The 22,158-nt window shown below is 37.7% G+C and overlaps 2 protein-coding genes and 1 non-coding gene across 3 annotated transcripts; 1 reads left to right on the top strand and 2 right to left on the bottom strand.

Moving 5' to 3' along the window:
• LOC149020635 (uncharacterized) lies at window positions 1-13,437 on the top strand. The gene is made up of 13 exons (XM_089148853.1): window positions 1-611; window positions 1,715-1,850; window positions 2,787-2,920; window positions 4,695-4,896; window positions 5,185-5,423; window positions 5,642-5,753; window positions 6,419-6,563; window positions 7,235-7,377; window positions 7,621-7,787; window positions 9,382-9,678; window positions 9,760-9,815; window positions 10,752-10,966; window positions 11,719-13,437. The coding sequence occupies exons 1-13, from the start codon at window positions 414-416 to the stop codon at window positions 12,960-12,962; spliced, it is 3,288 nt and encodes a 1,095-aa protein (XP_089004979.1). The 5' UTR covers window positions 1-413; the 3' UTR covers window positions 12,963-13,437.
• A 1,944-nt stretch (window positions 13,438-15,381) lies between these two features.
• On the bottom strand, window positions 15,382-15,454 carry TRNAR-CCU (transfer RNA arginine (anticodon CCU)). Its single transcript has one exon. It is a non-coding gene; the product is annotated as a tRNA-Arg (tRNA).
• Window positions 15,455-17,285: 1,831 nt separating this feature from the next.
• Window positions 17,286-19,003, bottom strand: LOC149020633 (F-box/kelch-repeat protein At1g23390-like). The gene has a single exon (XM_089148852.1). The coding sequence runs from the start codon at window positions 18,890-18,892 to the stop codon at window positions 17,597-17,599; it is 1,296 nt and encodes a 431-aa protein (XP_089004978.1). The 5' UTR covers window positions 18,893-19,003; the 3' UTR covers window positions 17,286-17,596.
• Window positions 19,004-22,158: the final 3,155 nt, after the last annotated feature.

The raw sequence follows: 22,158 nt of genomic DNA, 5'->3' as shown, positions 1-22,158 counted from the left end.
TCAAATATTTACTCCGTCTGGCCTTTGGTATTCGGATAATAATTGTGGGTTCACCACTTCACTGGCTTCATCTCTCAAGTCATTAGCAATTATCTCGAACAAAGCCTTCATCAACGACCCATGTCCATGATTTTATCAGTCGTTATGTTATCATTAGCTCTGAGTTTTCTCTAAATGGAAACTTCATTCCACTCTTTTGTCTTCTTCATCAGCTTCTAGTGAACGTTGGCCATCAATTCGTTATCCTGTCACTCTTTCAGCACGGCCTTCCCGTTGTACTTCGCTGATCTTATGGTTAACGCTGTTCAGAGTTTCAGACAAAGCTAAAATAAGCTCCGCTCTTCTGAGATTTGATTTGGGGTGCTACCCCCAGTGGAAGCTTCAAACACTCTCCCTCTTTTTTTCCCCTGAAAATGGGTCTGACGGCATTTTTATTGTTGGGTTTTATCTCTTTGTTGTTAGTGGGGATTAACTGTGATAGCTCTGAGTTCTCTGTGAGGTTCCTGGAGTCTCCTCAGGCATTCTCTTCTAAGACTTCAGCTACATTTGTGTTTGAAGTTCTGGAGGGCCCAAATGGAGACATTTGCAGGAATTGTAGCGTCAAGTGCAAGGTTGGTTCCCCGCTTCTGTTCTTTCTTTTGAGCTGTTATACGCTTTGTTCCACTGTTGATGGTCTTCTTAGGTTCTGGTTCTTCTTTATCGGCGTCATCATTTCTTATACAGTGTGGTTTCTATTCATGCTATTTCTACAATTCTACTTATTAATTTAAGTGATTTTCTCAGATGAGTTAAGTTACTGTTTTATTTTGGTTTCTGTCAAAATCGGGTATTCATTGATTTTAGAGGTTTTAAGCTTTTCGTGGTCCAGTTTCCCTGCCCTAGTTCATAGAGATCTCAACTGACACCCTTGTCCATTTGGTCCAGGTCTCCATATGGACCATATGTTTCGTCTTCCATGGCCTATTCAGAGCTTTTTTGTATTCAATAGGTGGGAAGTCTACCAATTTTAACCCTATTGACACCTCATCTTCTTAGCCCTGACAGGCCTGCAAATCACTCTGTAATTCTTTGTTGGCTTTGTCAATTCACCCTGCATCCTTCCCTCAATCACACACAAAAAGAAAGGAAAAGATACAACTTCCAGAGCTTCATCTCTACTGCTGGTGTGACATGAGATCCCCTCTTTATCCCAAGGAGGGCCCTTCCTAGATTATTTCTTACCCGGCAATGTGGAGATACTACCTCTAAGTAAGGTTATCAGTGAACTGTACCCTATTAGTCTTGTAATAGTGAGGCAATTATCGTTGGTTCACCTTCCTGGCCTGTCCGTTGTAATTTTTAGGGGTTCTTCCCCTTTCCTCTTAAAGGCCCTTGTCTTCCTTTCTGTAAAGACACTGTTTTTTTGTTTGGTTGTTATTTGTTTGTTAACAAGCCCCTGTCTCTCTTTCCTTTGGTAATGGATTTTTGTTCATACAAAAAGAAGAAAATGATATGGCAGAGATTTTTCATGCTCATTTTATTTTATTTAATTTGTCCTAAATTTCCTTGTTAGATTGAATGGTGTACCTTTCTATATGAATAGAGGGATCGTTATGACCAAAGATTTTGAATTATTGAAGTGTATGACTTCAATGTATAACAATCAAGCTGTTATTTTCTGTTGCTTGTCCTTGCACCTTTTATGTAAGCCTTGATTATCATGCCATTTTTGCAGCTGGATGACCAGATCTCTTCAGACTGCAAAACCAGGAAAGCTTCATACACAGGCTTGCATGATGGAAGACATTTATTTGAGGTCTGCATCAATGGGTCTCAACGACCTGGCTGTACTGGCTATAACTGGACCATCGGTTAGGATCGTGTCCCTCATCTTTTTTTCACTTATTGTATTTTTCATATAAAAGGGCAAACCCGGTGCCGAAGGCTTATGCACAAGCAGAGTAAGGGGGGGGGGTTGGCAGTTTTCCTATGCAGTCTTTACCCTCAACAAATTATGTTGGGAGGCTGTTTAGATGCCTTGACCTGGGGGCTTCAACTGTGATCCACCAACTGTTGTGCCGAGGCCCTCCCCTAGTTGTTGTATCTTTCATATCTAACATTTAAATTATGGAGAATTCTCAATAATGAACCAAATCTACTTTAATTCATGAAATTTGGGGCTATCATTAAACTTCTTGGTTTAATTTGACTAGACGCTAGAAAGCACTTTAATCTATGAGGATTGAACTTGAACATTAATATGTGATCGTGGCAAATTGTGTCAATCTGAATGAATTAGAAGGCCCAGGTTGACTCAGTTGGGCATCCATGCAGCGCTTACTAGCACACTAGAAGTGGGAGTAAGCCTAAACAAGCTCGTTACAGGGAAAGAAGGGAAGCAAAGCATAATAATATGGAAGGAAATCAAAGCGCATTTGTTAGATGAAGCAAAGCATTACAACCTATGATCCTGTCTCTCTAATGGGATCACCATGAAGTGTGTACAAATAATGATGGGCCTCAGGCCATAATGTAGTGGCAGCCGGCCAAAGGCCATACTTCTTGACAACTTTGTCACCCCTTACAGGCTAGCTCAAATGCTCTTGAAGGATTTTCAGGAGACATATCCCCTCCTGAAAATTCATACCCTTGACAATTTTATTACAAAAGCTCCACTAGATGCCACTGTTGCAATAGTTAGCTCCCAAGCTCCACCTGTGGCAATCATAGGCCATATGGAAAAAGTTGGATGCAACAGATGTGATGCCACGCCCTCTTCTCAATATCATTATTGTTACATTTTGCAGATACTGTTCCCCCAACTGCATATGTTACAGCGGCAACATCTCTTACGAATGCCCTCAATGTCACTGTATATATTTCCTTCAGCGAACCCTGCATCGGAGGAGGTGGTTTTGCATGCTCTGTGGATGCCTGCAATGTGAGTAGTTGGTTTTCATTTTTTGTGTGTTTTAGTTTCATTTGTACAGTTCATATAACCACCTAGGATTGTAGGCTTTTTAGCGACTCATATTTCCAGAAGAATGATGAATTTGGTTGATTACAGAAGGTAATGGAAGGTCATACTGAATAGTTTACGTATTTATGTTCCAATAATAAAATGCTAATGCTTGCAGCATTGTAGTCTAAGTTTATGATTAGGATATATGATGCATTCCATTTTTTAGGAAAGAACCTTTCTTGGAAATGTGTTAAATGCCTGCAGGACACTTGTCATCACAACTAGCTAGGAAAGCTCCCTTTGGGGCTGTGTTTCCTGGTAGTAGTTAATATATCAAAACTATTGCATTTCTGGAAATATCTGCATTGTCTGTTTGTACTTAATGAAGTTAAGCATATTGAAATTTGACAAAAAAAGGAAAACAATCAACAACTTCTAGCATTCTTGATAAAAGCACAGGGATGTTGCCACATAGAAGGAGCAATAGAGAATTCAAAATTTCAGTTATGAGAAATTGGGAAGCCTCTGCCTGTGCATAAAACCATGCAGAATATGTTTGAGCTTAGGTCTAGACTCTAGAGAACCCCAAATATCATGTTTAAGTGCCATTTAATTTTTATTGGTATGGTTGATCTGTGAGCATTGCTGTGATTGTTTGGATTTTACTTCTTGTTGGACAAACCCAGATGAAGTGCTTCTTTCATTCTTATTTTATTTTATTTTAAATTAACTTATGCATATGTGGCAAGATATAGGTTTACTGTGAAGGAAAGATGAACCTTAAGGATCCATAGGAACTGTACGATGTTCGTGATAAAAAATAGCTTGCTCTTTATCTTAACTACACCTTCACATCACTTACACCAAGTTATCTCTGTATGTGTCATTGTGTTGCTTCGTCATGTAATTATTTGCCTACCACGAATATCATATCAAAGTCCTTCCCGTTTCCTACTTATTAAATTTCTTTGAATGCTACTAAACCATTTTCTTTTTCAAAGTTCTACCATGCCAAACACCTCGTACCCATGTCAGATATTTATTGGCAGTATTGCATAACTACTGAACTACTAATTCTGTCATAAAAAATGTTGTGATGTGGAAGTTGGTTTCTACTCTGTTTGTCAGTTCTGCTAGTCAACTCGGTGATTTCTTTACCAAGGTTGTTCTAAGGTGTTTATGGGAGATACTTGTGCTCCTACTGAATTGGAGTGTTAAAGTTATACTGCAGAAGGTGTTTCAGGTTTTTATTCCCTTCTTATTGGTGGGGGTCTGTACTCTTTGGAGTTCTCCCCTCATTCTTAGATGATGCTTTTTCTATCTTCTCATATTTAATACAGACTCCTTGAGCAATTAAGTCACTGATAAATAAATAAAGATTTTTTTTGTGAGGCTTTTTTCCAGTACTGTTCCATTACAGGAATTGGTGCTTCAACTATAGGTGTATTGATAAACTTTTGAACTGTCAGGCAAAGGAAAAAACAAGACAGACAAACATATTGAAACAACTTCTGACAAATAAGTGTTGCATTTCTTTGCAGCTTGGTGTCCATTGTGCTGGGCAAGTTGACCATCTAAATTCAATTCTACAGCCAGACCTCAATTTGTTTTTGGCTAATTTATCATCTAGATTGCATTGTGGGGTGAATGGTAGTGGTTGTCTATAAGAATTTATTGTAAAACCTGGCAAAAGCAAAGTAAATACGTGCATTAGCACAATTTCTGATAGATACTCGGTGAATTTTCCTTACAGCTTCTTGTCTACGGTGCTGGCCAAGTCATTCCATGTACACTCAAGATCCTTCATCCAAATCTCAATTTTTCTGTTGTTGTGGGTTTATCATCTAGCGTCCAATATGGGCGAATAATACTGGTTATGGATAAGAATTTCTGTACTGACCGTGCTGGTAACCAGTTTAAGAGGAGTGCAAACTCAAGTTTCTTCGTACACTTCGGTAAGTAATGCGAATTCATGCTCCCTCTACAGTGAAACAGCTTCAAAGTTTGGTTTACTTTTAATGGAATAACATAAAGAACTTCTACGCAAAAGAATAAACTTCTTGCTGTATTTCTGGTTTTCAATTTTTATTTTGTAGAACTATGTAACTACTCTGCTGTAGTACCAAGTTGTTTAAAGTTGAACTCCGGATAGTTGTAGACTAAGTTCTGAAATCAATTTATAGGAATTTGTCTTTCATGTGTGCCTTTTCAACACACTTTCTTGCTTTTGGTTTGTTATTCAGATAGAAGAAATGCGATTTTGAACCTGAGAACTGACATTCCTGAACAGCTTCTGCAAATCAATGGTGAAACCAGAACAGTCAAGGCAACGAACAGTTCTAAGAACCTAAGGGTGTATTTGAACTTCTCAGATCCTGTTCTTAACTCATCTGCGGACATTCTTGCTTCTCTTCAAATAAATCAGGGCGTGCTTGTTCCTACTAATGGGAACAGCCTTGGAAATCGCCGATTTGGTTTTCTTGTGAGTTTTTTCTTCATAGAATTAACTGTTCATATCCTCTACTTCCTTTTGATTTTAGTTTGCCATTTTATGCCAGAATGTAGCTCTCTCTTCAGTAATTTATGTATCTTCTGTGGTAAATCTTTAGTTCAAGTCTAGCATACCAATGCCAGATTGCTAGTTATGAATTTATGAGTTCTAACATCATCTGGCATCTAACCTAAAAACACTCTTTACAGGTTAAGAATATATCACATATTTCTGTTGTTACTATAAGCTTAAACTCAAGTTCTATAATCAGCAGATATGGGACGCCAGTTTCTCCGACAGCTTCGGTCACTTTCCTCTATGGTAACTCCTGTACTGATAAATGGAAGTGATTTTTTCCCCCCATTGTGGATTAGCAGCTATTTGCCAATTTTTAAAATTTGAACTAATGAGATTTCCAGCATTTGAAATTATGATTGTCTGGAAGGTCAATTATAAGCTGTCAGATTCTTTAGAAAAAAATTTAGCTTTAGAATACAAACTATTTTCTCTATATGCTTAAAATTACTTGGTCCAGAGAACGTATTTTTTTTAATACTCATGTACATAGGAACCTTCTGTTAATTCTTAATTTGTTCATTGTAGTTGTTGGGTTATTCGAAATTTCCATTTTCCAGAATTGCCAAAAAAAATTGTGAACTACCTATAACCTTGTTCTGGAGTTACAATTTTATCAGTTTGCAGAATGTAAAGATACTTTAACATTTTCAAGGTCGAAACAGTATCTTGAAAACGTATGTGGATCATCTGTAATTATAAAAAAACATTTGTCCTTTTTTTTTTTTTTTTTTTTTGGGGGGGTGGGGGGACTCTGTTCAAATGGATTAAGGAAACTGTGTTACTTAGGAAATTATAATGTCTTCATCAACTGCTGAAATCTTTGATGCATGGCCCACTTCTATAAATACTATTTTAAGATTCATGGTCTCCCTTTTATGTATTCATGGGTGTGGATTATGAAATGACAGATCGTCAAAGGCCTACGGTGAGATTGACCACAACTTCTAACATGAGGACTGGAGAATCCAGTGTACCAGTGCTAATAAAGTTCGGAAAGCCCATATTTGGCTTTAATCATTCGGCAGTTTCAATTTTAGGCGGCCATTTGCAGAGGCAAGTTACTCTTATCAATTTGTTTTAGTCTGCTGCAGTTAGGAAGTTGTTATTTTAAACCAAATGATTCTAAAAAACTTGCAGACATATTTTTGAAGGACCTAATATAAAGCCACACAGTTTCAAGATCATGCTTTAGGACTTTTTTATGCAGTCTTGCTTACTGATTGAAGATGAAGGAATGTATATATGACCTGATAAGAGAGAGCCAGTGGCTAACAAGGGAAGGAGGGTTTCAGAAACTTTAAATTTAAAAACCAATACAATGCTAATATTTCCAACATTTACCAGACAGTTTAATTTATATTTTTTCTTTAAAAGGGCTAGCAAATGTTTTTCTAGGAGTTAAGCAGATCTGTTTTTTTTTCTTTCTTAAAAATCTTTGCTGAATTTTTCTATTCAGATTTTTAGTTTTCATTAATATTTAATAGTTCATTACTGCTTCCAGATTCCTTAAATCTTTCACATGTAGTAGTTTCTCCTCCTCAGCCTACTCCTCTTTCAGATGCATAAAATATATTTAGTACTTGGTACAAACATGTGAATGCATTAATGTAACATCTCAAATGGTCAAAATGTCCAATAATGTATTGTTTTTCCAGTGATATTGCTCAAGAATTTCTGTTAGTCTTCCTTCCCTTTTTCTCCTAATACTCTGTTACCTTTTGCAGCTTTCGGGAAATTGATTGGAGCACATATGCTGTAGATGTACATGCAACTAACACAATTGTATCCATCCATGTTCCTGAAAATATAGCTGCAGATGTTGCAGGAAACAGAAATCTGGCATCAAATACTCTACAAGTGAAGCACTGTAAGGACTTTAATCCATCTTACTGTTATTTTTGGGATGTAGGTTTTTGTTGATTGGCATTAGCCCTATTGAGTTGCATTAAGGATGTTTAGCATTTTGTATTCATCTTCAATCTGTATCATCATGGCTGCTACAAATTTATTGCAGCTTGAATTAGCATTTTTTTTCCTGTTTTTTTTCCCATTCCTTTATTAGGTCATTTGGTTTTGATGATATGATAACATATCTGCAAAATTTTTACAGATTCAGTGCCTTCGGTATCTTCAGTTTTCTCCATTTTTGCAACTACTGCTTTTGCAGTAACTTCTTCAGCTGCAGGATTGCTTACAATTTCTACGGCAAGCCTTCAATCAGTCGGGGCATTTTCTCGGTTGCCTTTGCTGACATCTGATCCTACGAGGAATCTTTTTGTACTATCCCAACCTTTGTAAAACTCTTACCTGGTTATTTTTGTATTTGCCTGCTTCTCAGTTATAGGTTTAAGAATTCTATTTGCAAATTGCAACTTAATTCACAAAAACAAAGTTATCACTTCTTTTCATATAAGATGTGGATTTATGAATTTTGAACTGAGGCACAGAAAGTTTCCCATTTATTGTGTGCAAAAGAAGGGGAAAATAATCTCTAGTTTTGTTGCTATCTTCTTCTTCTTTTTTTTTTTTTTTTTTTCCTCTTAAAAAAAAAACTTTTTGGAGACTTTATTTATGATCAATTTCTTGGTGAACTATGTGAGATGGATTGTTTTCTTTACATTTCGATGTATCTATTTATAGGAAATAAATGTTGGTTAATCTTCATAAAGTCACGTTTTATGTGCTTAGGAATTCTATCTAGGTTTTCGCAAAGAAAAGTACAGGACACTCTCTCTCACACACTCACTCTCACTTTCTTCCTTCTTAATAAAATAACAATAGTTTGTTGATAAGGAGGAAAGGAAGACACTACATTATTTAGTATATAATAAGAATGAAAAAATTAAGAAAATAGATGCATTACAGAAAGAAAGCTCCTCAAAGGAGGCTGCCTTGCTGCCCCTTGGGAAGGGGTGAATCCGGTGCTGAAGGCTTCCGCACAAGCAGAGTCGGAAGGGCAATTTCCCCATGCAGCCTTACCCCAGCAATTTTTTTCCGAGATGCTGTTTTGATGCTTTGACCTCATGCTATAACTGTGGCCTACCAAACATTGCACCAAGCCCCCCTCCCCCTGGAAGAAAAAAGACATTCTTTTGTTGAGTTAGTCAATATCTCTCTCTCTAGCTTCTGTTATGAGTTGGTTGTTTATTTATTTATTTATTTTTAATCTAAAAAGAAGCCTATCAAAGCCATCTCTGATAGGTCAGGCAGCAAATTCAGATGAATAAATTTCAAGCGTCCTGAAAAGTTAGTCCAGATGAATGTAGCTACACTTAGTTTAGTATTTTAACCCTGAACTCTTATAGCAAATTCTGAAGCAGTATTATAAGAAAATATTATATATAATGTCATGAATTTCTAAAAGTGTCCCCCCCCCCAAAAAAAAAAAAACTTAAAAGTTGCTGCTTCTCTTCCACAATCAACCAGACTAATTATTAAACACACTTGTATGTCTAGGTTACAAACCCTGGGATCAAATCTGACTGCTGCATTTCTGCTTGACTTCCCTCAAATTTGCTGGTTACTCATGGTATTTCTGTGATTATTTACCAGACAGGAACTGTCTAAGGGCTAGCTTCAGTATGACAATCCCCCCCCCCCCCCCGGCAAAAAAAAGAAAGAGGATGGGTGGGGTTCAAGCCTTAGTGTGTCATCTAATATTTTTTTCAGCTCCTGGACAAGCTTTTTAAGTCGCCTGATTGCCTATAGCAGTATGATCTAGAAGACTGGTAGATCATACTTCGAAGTTCTTTTGTCTCATCTTGATATTTTAGCTTCTCGTGATTCTGTTATCTCCAATAAAGACGTATCTGATTGAAGTTATCTCCCCCCCCCCCCCCCCCCACCAAATTTTTTTTTTTTTGTGAGACAGAGGATTGCTTGCCACATTCAGGTCCTTGCACTGTCCCGATGGTTAGCTGTTACCGTACCAGTTGAATATTATGAATTTGCGAGGGGTTTGCAGTGGACTATTCCATATCTCAGGTTTCCATGGGAAAGTGGACATGTCCAGCCAGTCACTCTAGATTCAAACCCCACAGCCAGTAAACTTTCAGTAATAAGGGAAAATCATAAGGGAATTTACAAGAGCGTGCAATCAGCAGATAAGAGGTCTGCTAGAGTGCGTGGCTTGCCACTTACACCCAAGGACTATAATTCATATTTTGAGGTTAGCAACCCTTTCTGTAATTTTGACTTATTTATTCTCTAAGCTTTGTTCACAATGATGTAATACATTTTATAATTGCAGGGACAAAATATGAAACCTGAAGCTGCATTTCTCCTGGACCAGCACAATTCTAATGGGTGAGCCATTTGGATTTTTCTACTTTACATGCAGTTGTTAAATTTTTGTTATCTGAACTTTATGCTTTGGTCTAGAGTCCAGACTAAAAAGCCTAAAACCTATCCTGGATAGAATCATAAACATGTCAACTAATTCGTTATTCAAAAAATCGAGTTCACTATTTAACAATTATATGGGAAGTGAAAAATGGGCCAACTTATTCGATACCTCAAACTCGATTGGTTTCATTTCATCATTGTCTTTCAATGTTATAATGAATTTGTTTTGCTTCACTTATTTGAGGCCTTACCTTCACTTAAGTGAGGTTGTGGTCTTTTTGGCGTAAAGCTTGCATATAAATTGTAAGATTTCATTGCAACACTCAACGGTCTTCAGTTCCCTCAGTTGCTTGCAATCTAAGAGGAGATTTTGATATATGCAAAAACAGAAATTCTTCAGGTTCAACTGTTCAAGGTAACCAAACAACGAAACTTGTGAAATTGACATCTAATTGGAATGTCTAGGTGCTAGCAATTTTTTCCCCATATCCTTAATAGTAATTGATAACCAATTTTTAGAGAGCCTTATTTATTTCCAGAAATTATCTGTCATAACCAATTGGACGTCATGCTTGCCATGTTGATCATGTACTCACTTGCTGAATGTTTGGTCATGGGTTCAACCCCTGAAATAGCCTCTCTGAGATTGGACTAAGGATGCATACATCTTGTCCTCCCCAGACCCTGCTAAACATGGTAGCCTTGTTCATTGGGTATGGCTTTTTTATTTATCCTTTATAATCAGATACCTTGCTAGAGTTGAGATTTCTCAAATATAGATGCGGAGGACCAAAAATTAGTACTCTGGTAATTGACGTAACTGGAAATTCATTATTTTGGTCACTAGAGATTGGAATATGATTTAAACATTTTCTTTCTGTATTATGTTTGTTGTAGGTGGGGAGAATTCAATAGAAACATATTCTGGTTATCTGTAATTGGTGGCAGCTTAATTCTTCTGCATGTCATTCTCCTTTTTATCCTAAGACTCAGAAAGAAGAGTTCAGAAAAACAAGGTTCCTATGGAGCACTCATTTTTCCAAGGTTTGAGATATTTCTGATAGTTCTTTCACAGCCCTGTGTCTGCCAGGCCTCAGCGGCTATAATTAAAGGTATCATGAATGATAAGATTCCTGTGGGGTTTCTTTTTTATGTGTGTGTGTTTGTGTCCTCCTTAAAAGTAAAGAACTTCTTGTATTCTGAGTCAGAAATAAATAGAGATACACAATAATAGGTTGGTGTGCCACTTGGATATCGATTTATGAATTCAGTGATGTCAAAATTTGGTTAACAAAGAATTTATTACCCAGTAGTAAAACAAGATGAAGCCACCCCCCCCTGCGCACGTCCTCGCGCTGGAAGGTGAAATACAAATACAAAGTGTTACCTATACACGAGGGAGAAAGCATCAGCCTACAAAGTAGAGGGAGTAAGGTCCTCAAAGGATTTAGTAGCAGTAGTAGAATTTCTAGGGGTGTCTGCATACCAGAAGGGGGCAACATGATTCTTATTTTTTACATAAAAACTGATAGAATCCAGAATCTGCTAAAGGATCCTAGATTTGGAGTCCACCAACAAGGGTTGCAAGCAAACCAAATGTAGTAGATTGGGATTCCCAAAGTAAGCTTTCCTAGAATATCACTACAAGATTTGGCTGCAAAAGAAATACCAACCCAAATCCTTTTCTATTAAAAAGAAAGGATTCTTCTTGAGACTCAAGCTAAATATGTATTTTGTGATGTTATGATTCTTCGGTATGTTTGATACTCTGCTATTTGTTTTCATCAGCTTTTCAGGGTTAGCTTTTTGCTCAAATATTTTGTCATACTGTTGCTGAACTGATCATACTTCTTGGGTTCTCAAGGTGGAACTGCTTCAGGGGTTATAGTTGGTGTTCTGCTGTTGGGAGTTGAATCTTGTCTACTACTGGCCTTGCTGCTGTTTCTATCTGGTGGGATAACAATAGGTAATCTACTTCAGTATAAAGAAGTTCATCAAGAAGGCCAGAAATTTCACTGGTATCAAGAAATTGTCAGAGTGACCTTGGGTCCTGGTAAGAGAGGCCAATGGACATGGAAGAACCAGCCGAACTCTATTTATTCAACAATGTTTGGTCCTTTGTTTGAGGATCTGAGGGGCCCTCCAAAGTACATGCTCTCACAATTCTCTGGGGGAAATCCTGGCAAGCAGGGTGACCGCATCATCGCCTCAGATGATGAAACTGAAGATGCAGAGGCACCTTTTATCCAGAAGCTCTTCGGCATTCTCAGAATATACTATTTTTTTCTTGAAAATATTAAGCGTTTTGTGCTTGGAATTGTCGTTGGTGCTCACTCGAAAGACATTTCATCCAGGACTCCTGCATTAACGTTGCTATGCATCACCTCATTTCAGCTCTTCTTTATATTGTTGAAGAAACCCTTTATAAAGAAAAGGGTTCAGTTAGTAGAGATCCTTGCAATTGGCAGTGAAGTCGGAATCTTCTCTACATTTCTGGTACTCCCAGGTAAGGAACTCTCATCACGTGAAGAAACAAGAATCGGAATCTTCATGATCTCTCTTTTCTTGATTGGATTTGCTGCACAGATGATCAATGAATGGTATGCACTGTATAGACAGACTCTGCGACTGGGTAAAACCAAATCTTTGTTTTCAGGATTAAAAACTGTGTATTTTGGATTATTGTTGATTTTGATCCCTGGGGATCTGCTTAATAACCTGGATAATGTGTTCCCCTTGAATCAGTCTGGGGGGGAGGAACAAGAAGGTTCCGTTACTTCAGGAGACCATGAGAGGATTTCTGGTAGCAAAAGTTCAGGTACACCTGATATACCATGGATAAGACGACTGAGAGGAATGGCTAAAGCTAGCTTCAGTAAGGAGTATGGAAATGCTTCAAAAGATCCTTCAACTAGTCAGACACAGACAAGTACCTCAAAAGATCCATCAACTAGTCAGACACATACAACTAGTCATCAGACACAGAGAAGTGGGTTTTGGAGCAGCAAGAGGAGTGGGAGTTCATCATTAAGTTCGTCATCAGACTATAAGTCAAGGAGGTCAAAAAACTTGTACAGCGATTTAGAAGCCATTTTCTCATCCAAGTAAAACTTCCTACAGTTTTTTCAGTGGAGTAGGAGCTTTTAAGTTAATAGTCTTCCCATTAGCTGGTTCACAAGTGATAATTATCAACGGGAAAAGCCATTTGGAACTATAAGGCAGCTAATGGTCGGTTGTGATTAGAGAGCTCCTGGATGTCCTACTGTTCTCAAACATTGCTTGGTTGGGGTATTGCAATCTAGATTATAGGCATTTAAAGAAGATACAATAAAACTGTCTGAAGCTGTAATTCCTAGTACCATTCATAGTGGAGGTTGACTGTACTTGAAATCTGTAAATATAAAGCACTAAGATTTTATGTTTCATTAATTCTTGAAGTTGGTTTACTTGTTCATATAACTCAGATAGGCTTTTCAACTGAATGGCAGAACGATTCATTGTAAGTCACTAATTTGACATTTTCTTTACTTGGGTTATTATTCACTAATTAATCTTTTTTTGTTGCTGGAAGCAGATTAATTACTAGGAATGGGTTGCTTTATTAGAACTGGGTCAACACTAACCAAGTCATGTGCTGTAACAATAACAAACAGGTTTAACATTTTGAAATCATAGTTTCCCTGTGATATCTTCCCATTATCCTAATGCAACAGCTCTTAGCATAAGAAGCATTCCCTGGTTGTCAAAAATTTCCTCCTCTTACCAAACCCCCAGATTGTATTTTATCAGTTCAACATCTCGTCTAGTTCCTGCCCATTAAGCAAAGCCCATTCACCAGGGGAATTTGACAGTTCTTTCTTCCTTTTCTTGTGTGTGTACAGGGCAAGGCCTTTACTTAGTTTCATGTTCAAGTCTTGCTAGAACACTTTCTCCCAGGGAGATGTGGCGCGTCAGATGAATTTTTTAGATTCTGAATGTTGCAAATGTTGAACTGCAAGTGTGAAAATAAGAAGCCATGGCGAGATTTAAAGGAGAAAGTGAAAAGAAAAAGGCCTGGTGTACTAACTCCATTGCAAATGATAAAAAAGGGAAAGCACTCGCCGACAAATCGACAGCAACTATTCCTCCCAGTTACATTTTGGTAAGCATCTAGAACTGTTTCTCCTTTACTCACTTTATATTTCTAGGAAGCCTACTAGCACTGAACCTGTCAGAGGTTGACTTAAATCCAGACTTTTTTTTTTTTTTTGGGTGGGTAATCAAGACTTTGAGAGAATAAAAAACATCTATGTAAATTTTAAAATGGATAAAAAATGTCACTATTCTGATGTAGACTATAAAGATGAAAGTCTCCTAGAACACCTATTACATAATATGGATCAGTGTGTAAAAGACACTGGAACATATGAATCCAGGTGCAAGAGAGTCCATGGAAGTATGGAACACTATTATGGTTCATTGAAAAATAAGGAAATGGTGCCGTGTCAAGATTTGAAACCAATACAAGGTGAGAAGTTGATGGAAAAATAAAAAGGAAGTTTTGAAATAGAATATGGCAAGAGGCAGGCCAGAGGGCAGAGGGCAGAGGGCAGAGGGGGTGGTGGTGTTCATTTCAAGATCCAATCATGGATAGATGGATGGGAATGGCAAGTGGGGCTGTGGCCTGTGAGTCACGCGTTCGACTAGAAAGTTGCGTGCCGAAAGAAGCCATGAAACGTGTTGTGTTGGTCCAACTCCAGCATGGGTAAAGTTGCAGACAAAAAGAGCTCACCAAAATCCCTTCCATGATACACACCTACTAGTTTGCAATTTGCATCATGCTTAGGGTAGAAAGCATATTCATTTTCCTTGTTTACTTACTGTTGTCGATTTTGGTTCTAACCTAAATGTTAATGTTAGGGGATCTATCTATCTATCTATCTATCGATCTGAAAAGCTAGAGAGTGACAGCAGCAGCTAGTGGGATGGAAATGGAATGGACCAGCAACATTTCAAGATCCACTATCTTCCAAGTTCCAATTAGCTACCGAAAAAGACTGCAAAGCAGACAGATTCACCACGGCACATCGACTTGTGTAAGTGGACAAGAAAGCTCTCTTTTTCTTTTTTCTTTTTTCTCTCTTTTGATGAAATGGACAAGAAAAGTTTCTTGGACTAGATAAATCATGGAGTGAGGAGTGAGGAGGTGGGTTGTTGCAACTTGCAACTACTAATTTAGGTATTAATTTCAAGGAAGCCAACCAGAATAAGAAATTAGATTTTTATTAAATTGCCTTTGAAAATAAGATATTAAACATAAAGATCCATGCCATCTGTGTATTCCTTTCATTCTTCATAGTCTATATACCAAATAACACCATGCTTTACTTCTTTCTCTTTTATACTAAAGAGGTTTGAATTTAATCCATTCAGTTTGATTTTGATTTATAGAAAAGGTTTCAAAAATTGAGACTTTGGTTCTTAATTGGCCCATTAGCCCTAGAATAATAGGGATAAAAATCAAACCTTGCAAAATAAATGTTATTTACGCGCCAGGTAGGGGTCGAACCTACGACTTTCTGCTTAGGAAACAGACGCTCTATCCACTGAGCTACAGGCGCTTGATGGAAGAAAACTCGTTAAGAGTGCTCTATCCCCTGAGCTACAGGCGCTCGATGGAAAGAAACTCGTTAAGAGTGGAAGACCTAGCTAGCAGGAGTCGTAAATATTAATCAACTCGGTTAATTCCTTAATTAAGAGTTGATAAAAAAAAATCTGCATTTGGTCCTCTTTGGGTTAGGGCTTCATCCCGTCTTATATTTAAATTATATATAAAAAAATTAATTTCTTGAGAATGTAGTTAAAGTGCACATAAGCCGGTCTAGGTAAATTTCAATTCTAAAAGAATAAAATAATGTGAATTTGGTCCCCCCAACCTTGAGTTTTATTAAGAGTTCTCTACTACTACTGGGATGGCAGTCGATCAACCAACCTCCTCAAGTGAGCAGGGCAATAGAACACATCAGCAAGTTGACTTTGATAAATATTAATTTCCTCCTTTCATGGGAGTGATGTGAGATCCCTAAGGTGATGGATTCATTGTCTTAATTTGTATGTAGATTTATTATTAGTGTACTAGTTAGGCTAAATGAGATTAATTATGATGGCGGTGATTAAATACACAAATGATTTTCTGAAAGAGAAAAGCCACTGCCCAAACCTACCCAGTATAATAATTTTATTGTTATTATTAGTAATAGTAGTGTAGAGAGAAAGAGAGGTGAACCATATATTAAATATTTGTTTCATTAATAAAAATGCAAAAGTGAATAAGCCCTCTAGAAAAGACAATAGTCTTATTTCACACATTAACTTTTCGTTATTAGATTACATGAGAAAATTAATAAACTTTTACGCAAAAAAAATAAAAATAAACTCTAACTCTTACCAAAGGGCAAGAACTAAGAAGGTGGAAGGAATAGAAATCTAATAAACAAAAATTTAGTTCGAAAAGATATTGTTAAATTATTATTTTTTTGGGGAGAATAAAACGTTGTTAATCACTAGCTCTCTAGCTTGTGTTTGATTTTCCCAGAATTATTTGATAATTTTATAATTATTAGGTGTGGATTCCTGTACTACAGCATGCTTAGTTAAGTAATCCATTCTCATGCAGTTGAATCCGCCATGAAACAAATTGGATGCGCATGAATTTTACTGTTCCAAGCAGAAGCAAGCCCTCAAAACATTTCTTTTCTCTTGGTCTAGAGATGGACACGTCGCAAGCATGCACAGAATACACTAAAAATGTTCCCCATTTTCAGAATATAGAATTTCATGCAGAAGGAAATCAAGGATAGATAAGGTAAATGTCGAGTAAGCGTGTTTCGAAATTGTTTGGGTGCTGCACAGTATCTACATCAAATGGTCGAAATTTAAATATGAACCGTTCATTACGAATGAGATCTTACGAACAAGATCTCGATTGTTTGCAACACAGTATTGCACAACACTGAAATCGATCGAGCCTTGTGCGTTCCAAGTAGTCTTTAAACTTAGTTTTACTGTTTGATGAGAAATGGAAAAAAAATACACCATGTATGACCATGTTGGTCGCCCTGAGTCTTAAATTGTCATCCCTTGTATAAGAAACTTGTATTTTCTTATTATTGAATTTGACTCTTTCATCCCTTGTTTCACACTTTCATTTTATTTTTATTTTTTTTCGGTATTGTTACTATTGACGACCGTTAGTTAACCGCCAAGTGTTTGCTTACGACGTCGTCGTCTTCTTTAGTACTTGCGAAGAGCTTCTTCTGAAGCAGTTAACCAACTGATGTGAGATTGATAAAGATGGAAAGTTGGGGTCTGGGGACTTCTGTTCTCTCTCTCTCTCTCTCTATAACTGATAGATAGTCTGTGTGAATTCCTAAAAATGATGCCAATGAACTCTTTAATAAGGTGCAACATGATAACTCTGTTTTCTTTATTTATTTAGTAAATAAAATGACAAACATAGACAAAGTTATCATCATCGATTCCATTCTATCCCAGTCGAGATGCAGCAATACAAGACTGTAAAATCTCACAAGACTCTGCAATGCCCGTGATCACTACTGGCTCACTGCCCACTTCAAAAGTGAAACTCATCTAGCAGAGCAATTCACATGAAAAGGAACTAAGGAACTCGGTCCATTGGTGACAAACCCACCACTCAATTTAGATCTCTCGGCAAAACCCTCCTTCGATTCGATTCGATTCAACTAGGAAGTAGGAATAAGAGGAGCAGCAGCAGCAGCCCTTGGAGATGGAGAAGAGCAGAAACTGGAGAAGGCATCTTCCTCCGATTCCACCCTCAATCTTCGGTTCCCACTTGCCATAGCCTTCTGAAGGTCACCCATCCCGACTCGGGAGCATGTGAACACGAATCTGTGCATCCGATTGCGGGCGTTCGCCATGAGATTTAGGACATTATCCCAATGGCACTTCCCCTCGTTCAAGTCGCATAAATATATCTGTTCTGGGTTAGAAGGGTTATAGATGTAGATCAGATCACCCTCCATGGATGCACTTGGTGTCGAGAGCCGAGAGTTCGCGTTCTTGAGACTCTCCACCATCATCCGTGGCATCTCTCCTATCATCCTACACTCGTAACTGAGCTGATCGATTTCCCAGATCCCCAAGCCCTGCAAATCCCCCGGTTCGCCGATCAAACCCACCAAGACCAACCGATCTCGAGCAGCGAATCCGATGATGGAGTGAAACACAGCCACAGATGCATTGGTGCTCAGGTTGAGATTGAAAGTGGATCCCCAGGTCTTAGTCTCTGCATCGAAGGAGCAGATCACGTGAGACCGCTTCTCCAGCAGGAAGAGCTTGTTGTTGGAGGCGGCGGTGGAGAGCCAAGTGCTGGTGGCAGAGTCCTTAAGCAGGACTGGCATGGACTCACACGCCTCCCATTTCCGGCATCTAGTATCGTACATCTCCACTGCGAGCGGATCGTCGACGAAATCGCAGGTGCCGCCGGCGACGAGGATCCGAGAGCCAAGACGTGCGACGATGGGGTCCTGACGCCAGACGAGCGGCGCTTCTGCTTGGTGCCAATCGAGGTGTAGAGGATCGAAGGAGAAGGAGAAGGATCCGGAGGAAAGCTTGTAGAGAAGGTGTTGAGAATGGGAGGATCGGAGAGCTGGGGCGGCGGAGGAGAAGGAGTTAGTGGTGGTGGTGAAGTGGTGGGTGTCGGCGATGTCGATACGATGCCAAACGCGAAAGGCAGGGTCGAAAGCGGAGGCGGAGGTAATGGAATGGTTGCGGTGGTGGAGGACATAGACGATGAACCAGGGCTTAACGCGAGGAGATATCTGGAGGGATGTGGAGACTGCACCTCGCCATGACTGGGATACACGAGAAGCTGCAACTACGTCCAGCAGGGTGAGGCGGGTGAGTATGGTCTCCAACACATCTCCATAGATGGGAGCTTCTTGTTGTTGTTGTTGCCCTTGGTTTCTTTTTCTTGCTTCATCAGCTTTTTCTATCTTTTGAAGGATTCCCCTGGCCATCTGGACGGATTCTTATCTACAAACACAAACTTGGGTTTCTCTAAAAAGAAAGAAAGTAGAGAAAGCACACAGAGACAGAGTAGAGAGGGGATGAGGAGAAGTTGCAGAGCAGGGTCGGTATTTATATTCTCCTTATCCACATATAATCCAATTCCACCTGGAAAATGGTTTTTGGAATTTCCACCTCAATTCTCCTCCAATGGGACCCCTCTCTCTCCACCTCAATTCTCCTCCAATGGTAGTGGGACCTCTCCTCTCTCTCTCTCTTCCATTTTCTGGTGAAAATTTTTCACTTTCATTGTCAATAAACCGTGTCTTCTAGATACAGAGTTAATTTTTATATTTTGGTTTCTGGGAAGATGAAGGAATAATTGTCTTACCCAAAAGAAGAAGATAAAGAATAATTTTACCAAAAATATATAAAAGTAAACCAATGTTTTTTTTTCTTTTCTTTCTGATAATAAAGTTATAGAAAACTACTTGAATTATTTTCTCCAAACAGATAAGTCATCTATATTTGTCATGGATTAAAGAAAAGAAAAGAAAAGAAAAAACGAGTAATACATTCATCTAGAAACCTATCCCACATTCCACAGGTCCACAGAGGTTCAGTGGATCATCTACCCCACTTAACAAATTGCTATACATATTGGTTTGGTAAGCTAAGTAGATGATATTATTGTATATCATATTAGATTATTGAGACAAGTTATATTATTTATAATGAGTGGAGGAAATCAATCTACCAAGAGAAAATGCAAAGTGAATCACACTCACACTCTAATAGCAAAGGACTTACTTACTTTTTCTCTTTTATATTAATTTTTATAATATAAAATCTTTAAAAAAAAAAATTTCCTTCTTTTTTCAGTGGAGTTGTATCATATTTTATGCACTATTAGAGAATGCAAATCAAACCTTAATCTTCATGAATTAAAAGAATATAGGACCACTTAGTTTTGTGGCACAAAATCTCTTGTTCATCATTTAATTATTCTTTTACGAGCGGTGTACGATATCTTTCTACTCAAATAAAATCTATAATTTTTTATTATAAATATTTTTCAACTTTGTATTTCTTCAACCAAAAATAAATAAATAATACAAAAAAACATGGGGGTTTAGTATTTGTATATATCTAATAGGTTTCAAAGAATGATTATTATTTTGATATAGTTTTATATTAGTTTTTAAAATACCACGAGCCACTATCTTACCATCAATTTAGATGGGTATTGTTGAGGGAGTATAAGTCTAGGTCCCCGCACTTAGACATTAACTCAAACATCAATTCTAATACAGCATGAATTCTAACACTTCATAAACACAAGACTACACAAAGATCACGCCAATGTTATATTGAAATCGGAGAAGTGACTCAACTGTTGCTAAATCCACAATTTGGTGTTCCTCTCTATTTAGTCAATCTGTTTAGGGATATCAAAGACTTGTTTTGAGCGAGTTTGGTAATTATAATGTTGAATCCATTTCCAGGGAAACAAGTCTTGTAGTCGAGGAGGCTCTAGTTTGAATGGCTTTATCCATAGCAATAAGATTGATTTATTTATGATTACCAAAAAAAAAAAAAATTGATTTATTTACATCGTTTGTGTAGATCTGTGTTAATATTATTTATTATATATATATATATATATATATATATATATATATTTATATATATATATATATATATATATATTTTGTTAATATGATTATTTATTGTACTTGATCAGCTTTATATTGATGTTTTTTTTAGTATATTGTTGAGTTTTTGTTCATGTATAAACATAATAAAATGAATGAGAAATTGGATCTTCCATGAATTCCACATGACATGAAATTCAAATAATATGTTTGATGAAAATATGTCGACAGAACGGTGGAGAGATATGATCTGAATTCTTACTTATTAGTCTGGCCGTCACAATAAAATAGTTTTTCAATTAAAAAAATAAAAGAAAACAAAGAGAGTAAAATTACAGAGAGAGAGAGAGAGAGTGAGTGATAGGGAAAAAAATAAATGAATAAATAAAGAGAGCCCCCGATTCAGAAAGGAATAATAAGTGAGTAACGAAACGAGCGAACGACACACAGAATCTGGCCGACCAAATAGCATGTATTTATTTACTTATTTAAGGTAAATTATTAATTAATATTCTAAAAGTGAAATAGAAAATATAATGTCAGGTTAGGTCAGGTCAGGTGAGGTCCACCACATGGAAAAGGAGTCCGGATCAGCGACCCGTACAGGGAGCACTTTGAAAAACACTTTTTGAAAAAAATAAAAAAAATATTTTTTTTCATCAGTGGGACCCACTAATATTTGTGGTCAGAAAGCCATGGGGGAGTGCTCCCCCGACGGGGAGAAGATCCGGATTCATGGAGGAGTACCTCGGCATGCTAACAAGAGCGCTGAGATGATTCTCCTGGTCCTGCTCCTGGTGGAACCACAGCTCACAACTCTCAACTCTCAACTAGTGAGGTGGTGGTTACCAAAAAAAAAAAAAAAAACTAGTGAGGTGACTAGGTGACTAGGTGAGTATAGTTGTTAATTCAAAAACTTTAATAATGAAGATTACGGAATCAAACTTCTAGAAGCTACGAGGAGGAGGCACAATTTCCATTAAGTCGGCTAAGATTGTCTTCTAGTGGTATATACTATATTAATTATATCATTTTCTGATGACAATTAGGATATAATAATTATCTTTATTCCTTGTTAATTATTTATGAATGCCCACCGACAACCAAGTGACCAACGGCTTTAGTTCTAGAAGATCGAAACAGATGAATGAGCACCCACCCCACCCCCCACCCGGTGCGGTGTGACCTCTAGAAAGAAAGAAAGAAAGGACGGGGTCCTCTGTTGCTGACTAGACCAGCCCACCCCTCCCAACTCTTCACGTGTAAGGTGGTGGGGCCTCCCAAGCTTGTAAATGTGACTCCTGGAGTGCTCTGCTGGGTAAATAAATACACAATAAATGAAAAACGTAGAATATTTGGGTTTTGGGTTCTGGGTGGGTCCATGAGTCCATCTTCCCACAAATTTTTATAATTAATTTTTCGCAAGTGCTTAGAGAACGAATACTAATTTTCCAAGAGAAATTAAATTCAATGGATATTTTGGAAAAGAGAATCCCGGCCCATGCTGTTTCAAAAATCACTCAAAATTGAATAGCATATATATATATATATATATATACATACATTGGCACTTAATTCTTGTGGTTCATACGAATTACGAAATGCCGAGAGGCCAGATAGGG

Source organism: Hakea prostrata, chromosome 3 (genome assembly GCF_041222555.1).
Source record: "Hakea prostrata isolate BN-2017 chromosome 3, UWA_Hpros_2, whole genome shotgun sequence".
NCBI classification, from domain to species: domain Eukaryota; kingdom Viridiplantae; phylum Streptophyta; class Magnoliopsida; order Proteales; family Proteaceae; genus Hakea; species Hakea prostrata.
This window is presented reverse-complemented; position numbering and strand designations above follow the sequence as displayed.

Excerpts from the sequence above, each read along its gene's own strand:
- LOC149020635 (XM_089148853.1), top strand. The coding sequence starts at position 414 with ATGGGTCTGACGGCATTTTTATTGTTGGGTTTTATCTCTTTGTTGTTA. Across the intron at positions 5,424-5,641 it reads ATCGCCGATTTGGTTTTCTT|GTTAAGAATATATCACATAT; the intron begins GTGAGTTTTTTC and ends CACTCTTTACAG. Across the intron at positions 7,378-7,620 it reads TACTCTACAAGTGAAGCACT|ATTCAGTGCCTTCGGTATCT; the intron begins GTAAGGACTTTA and ends AAATTTTTACAG.
- LOC149020633 (XM_089148852.1), bottom strand. The coding sequence starts at position 18,892 with ATGGCCAGGGGAATCCTTCAAAAGATAGAAAAAGCTGATGAAGCAAGA.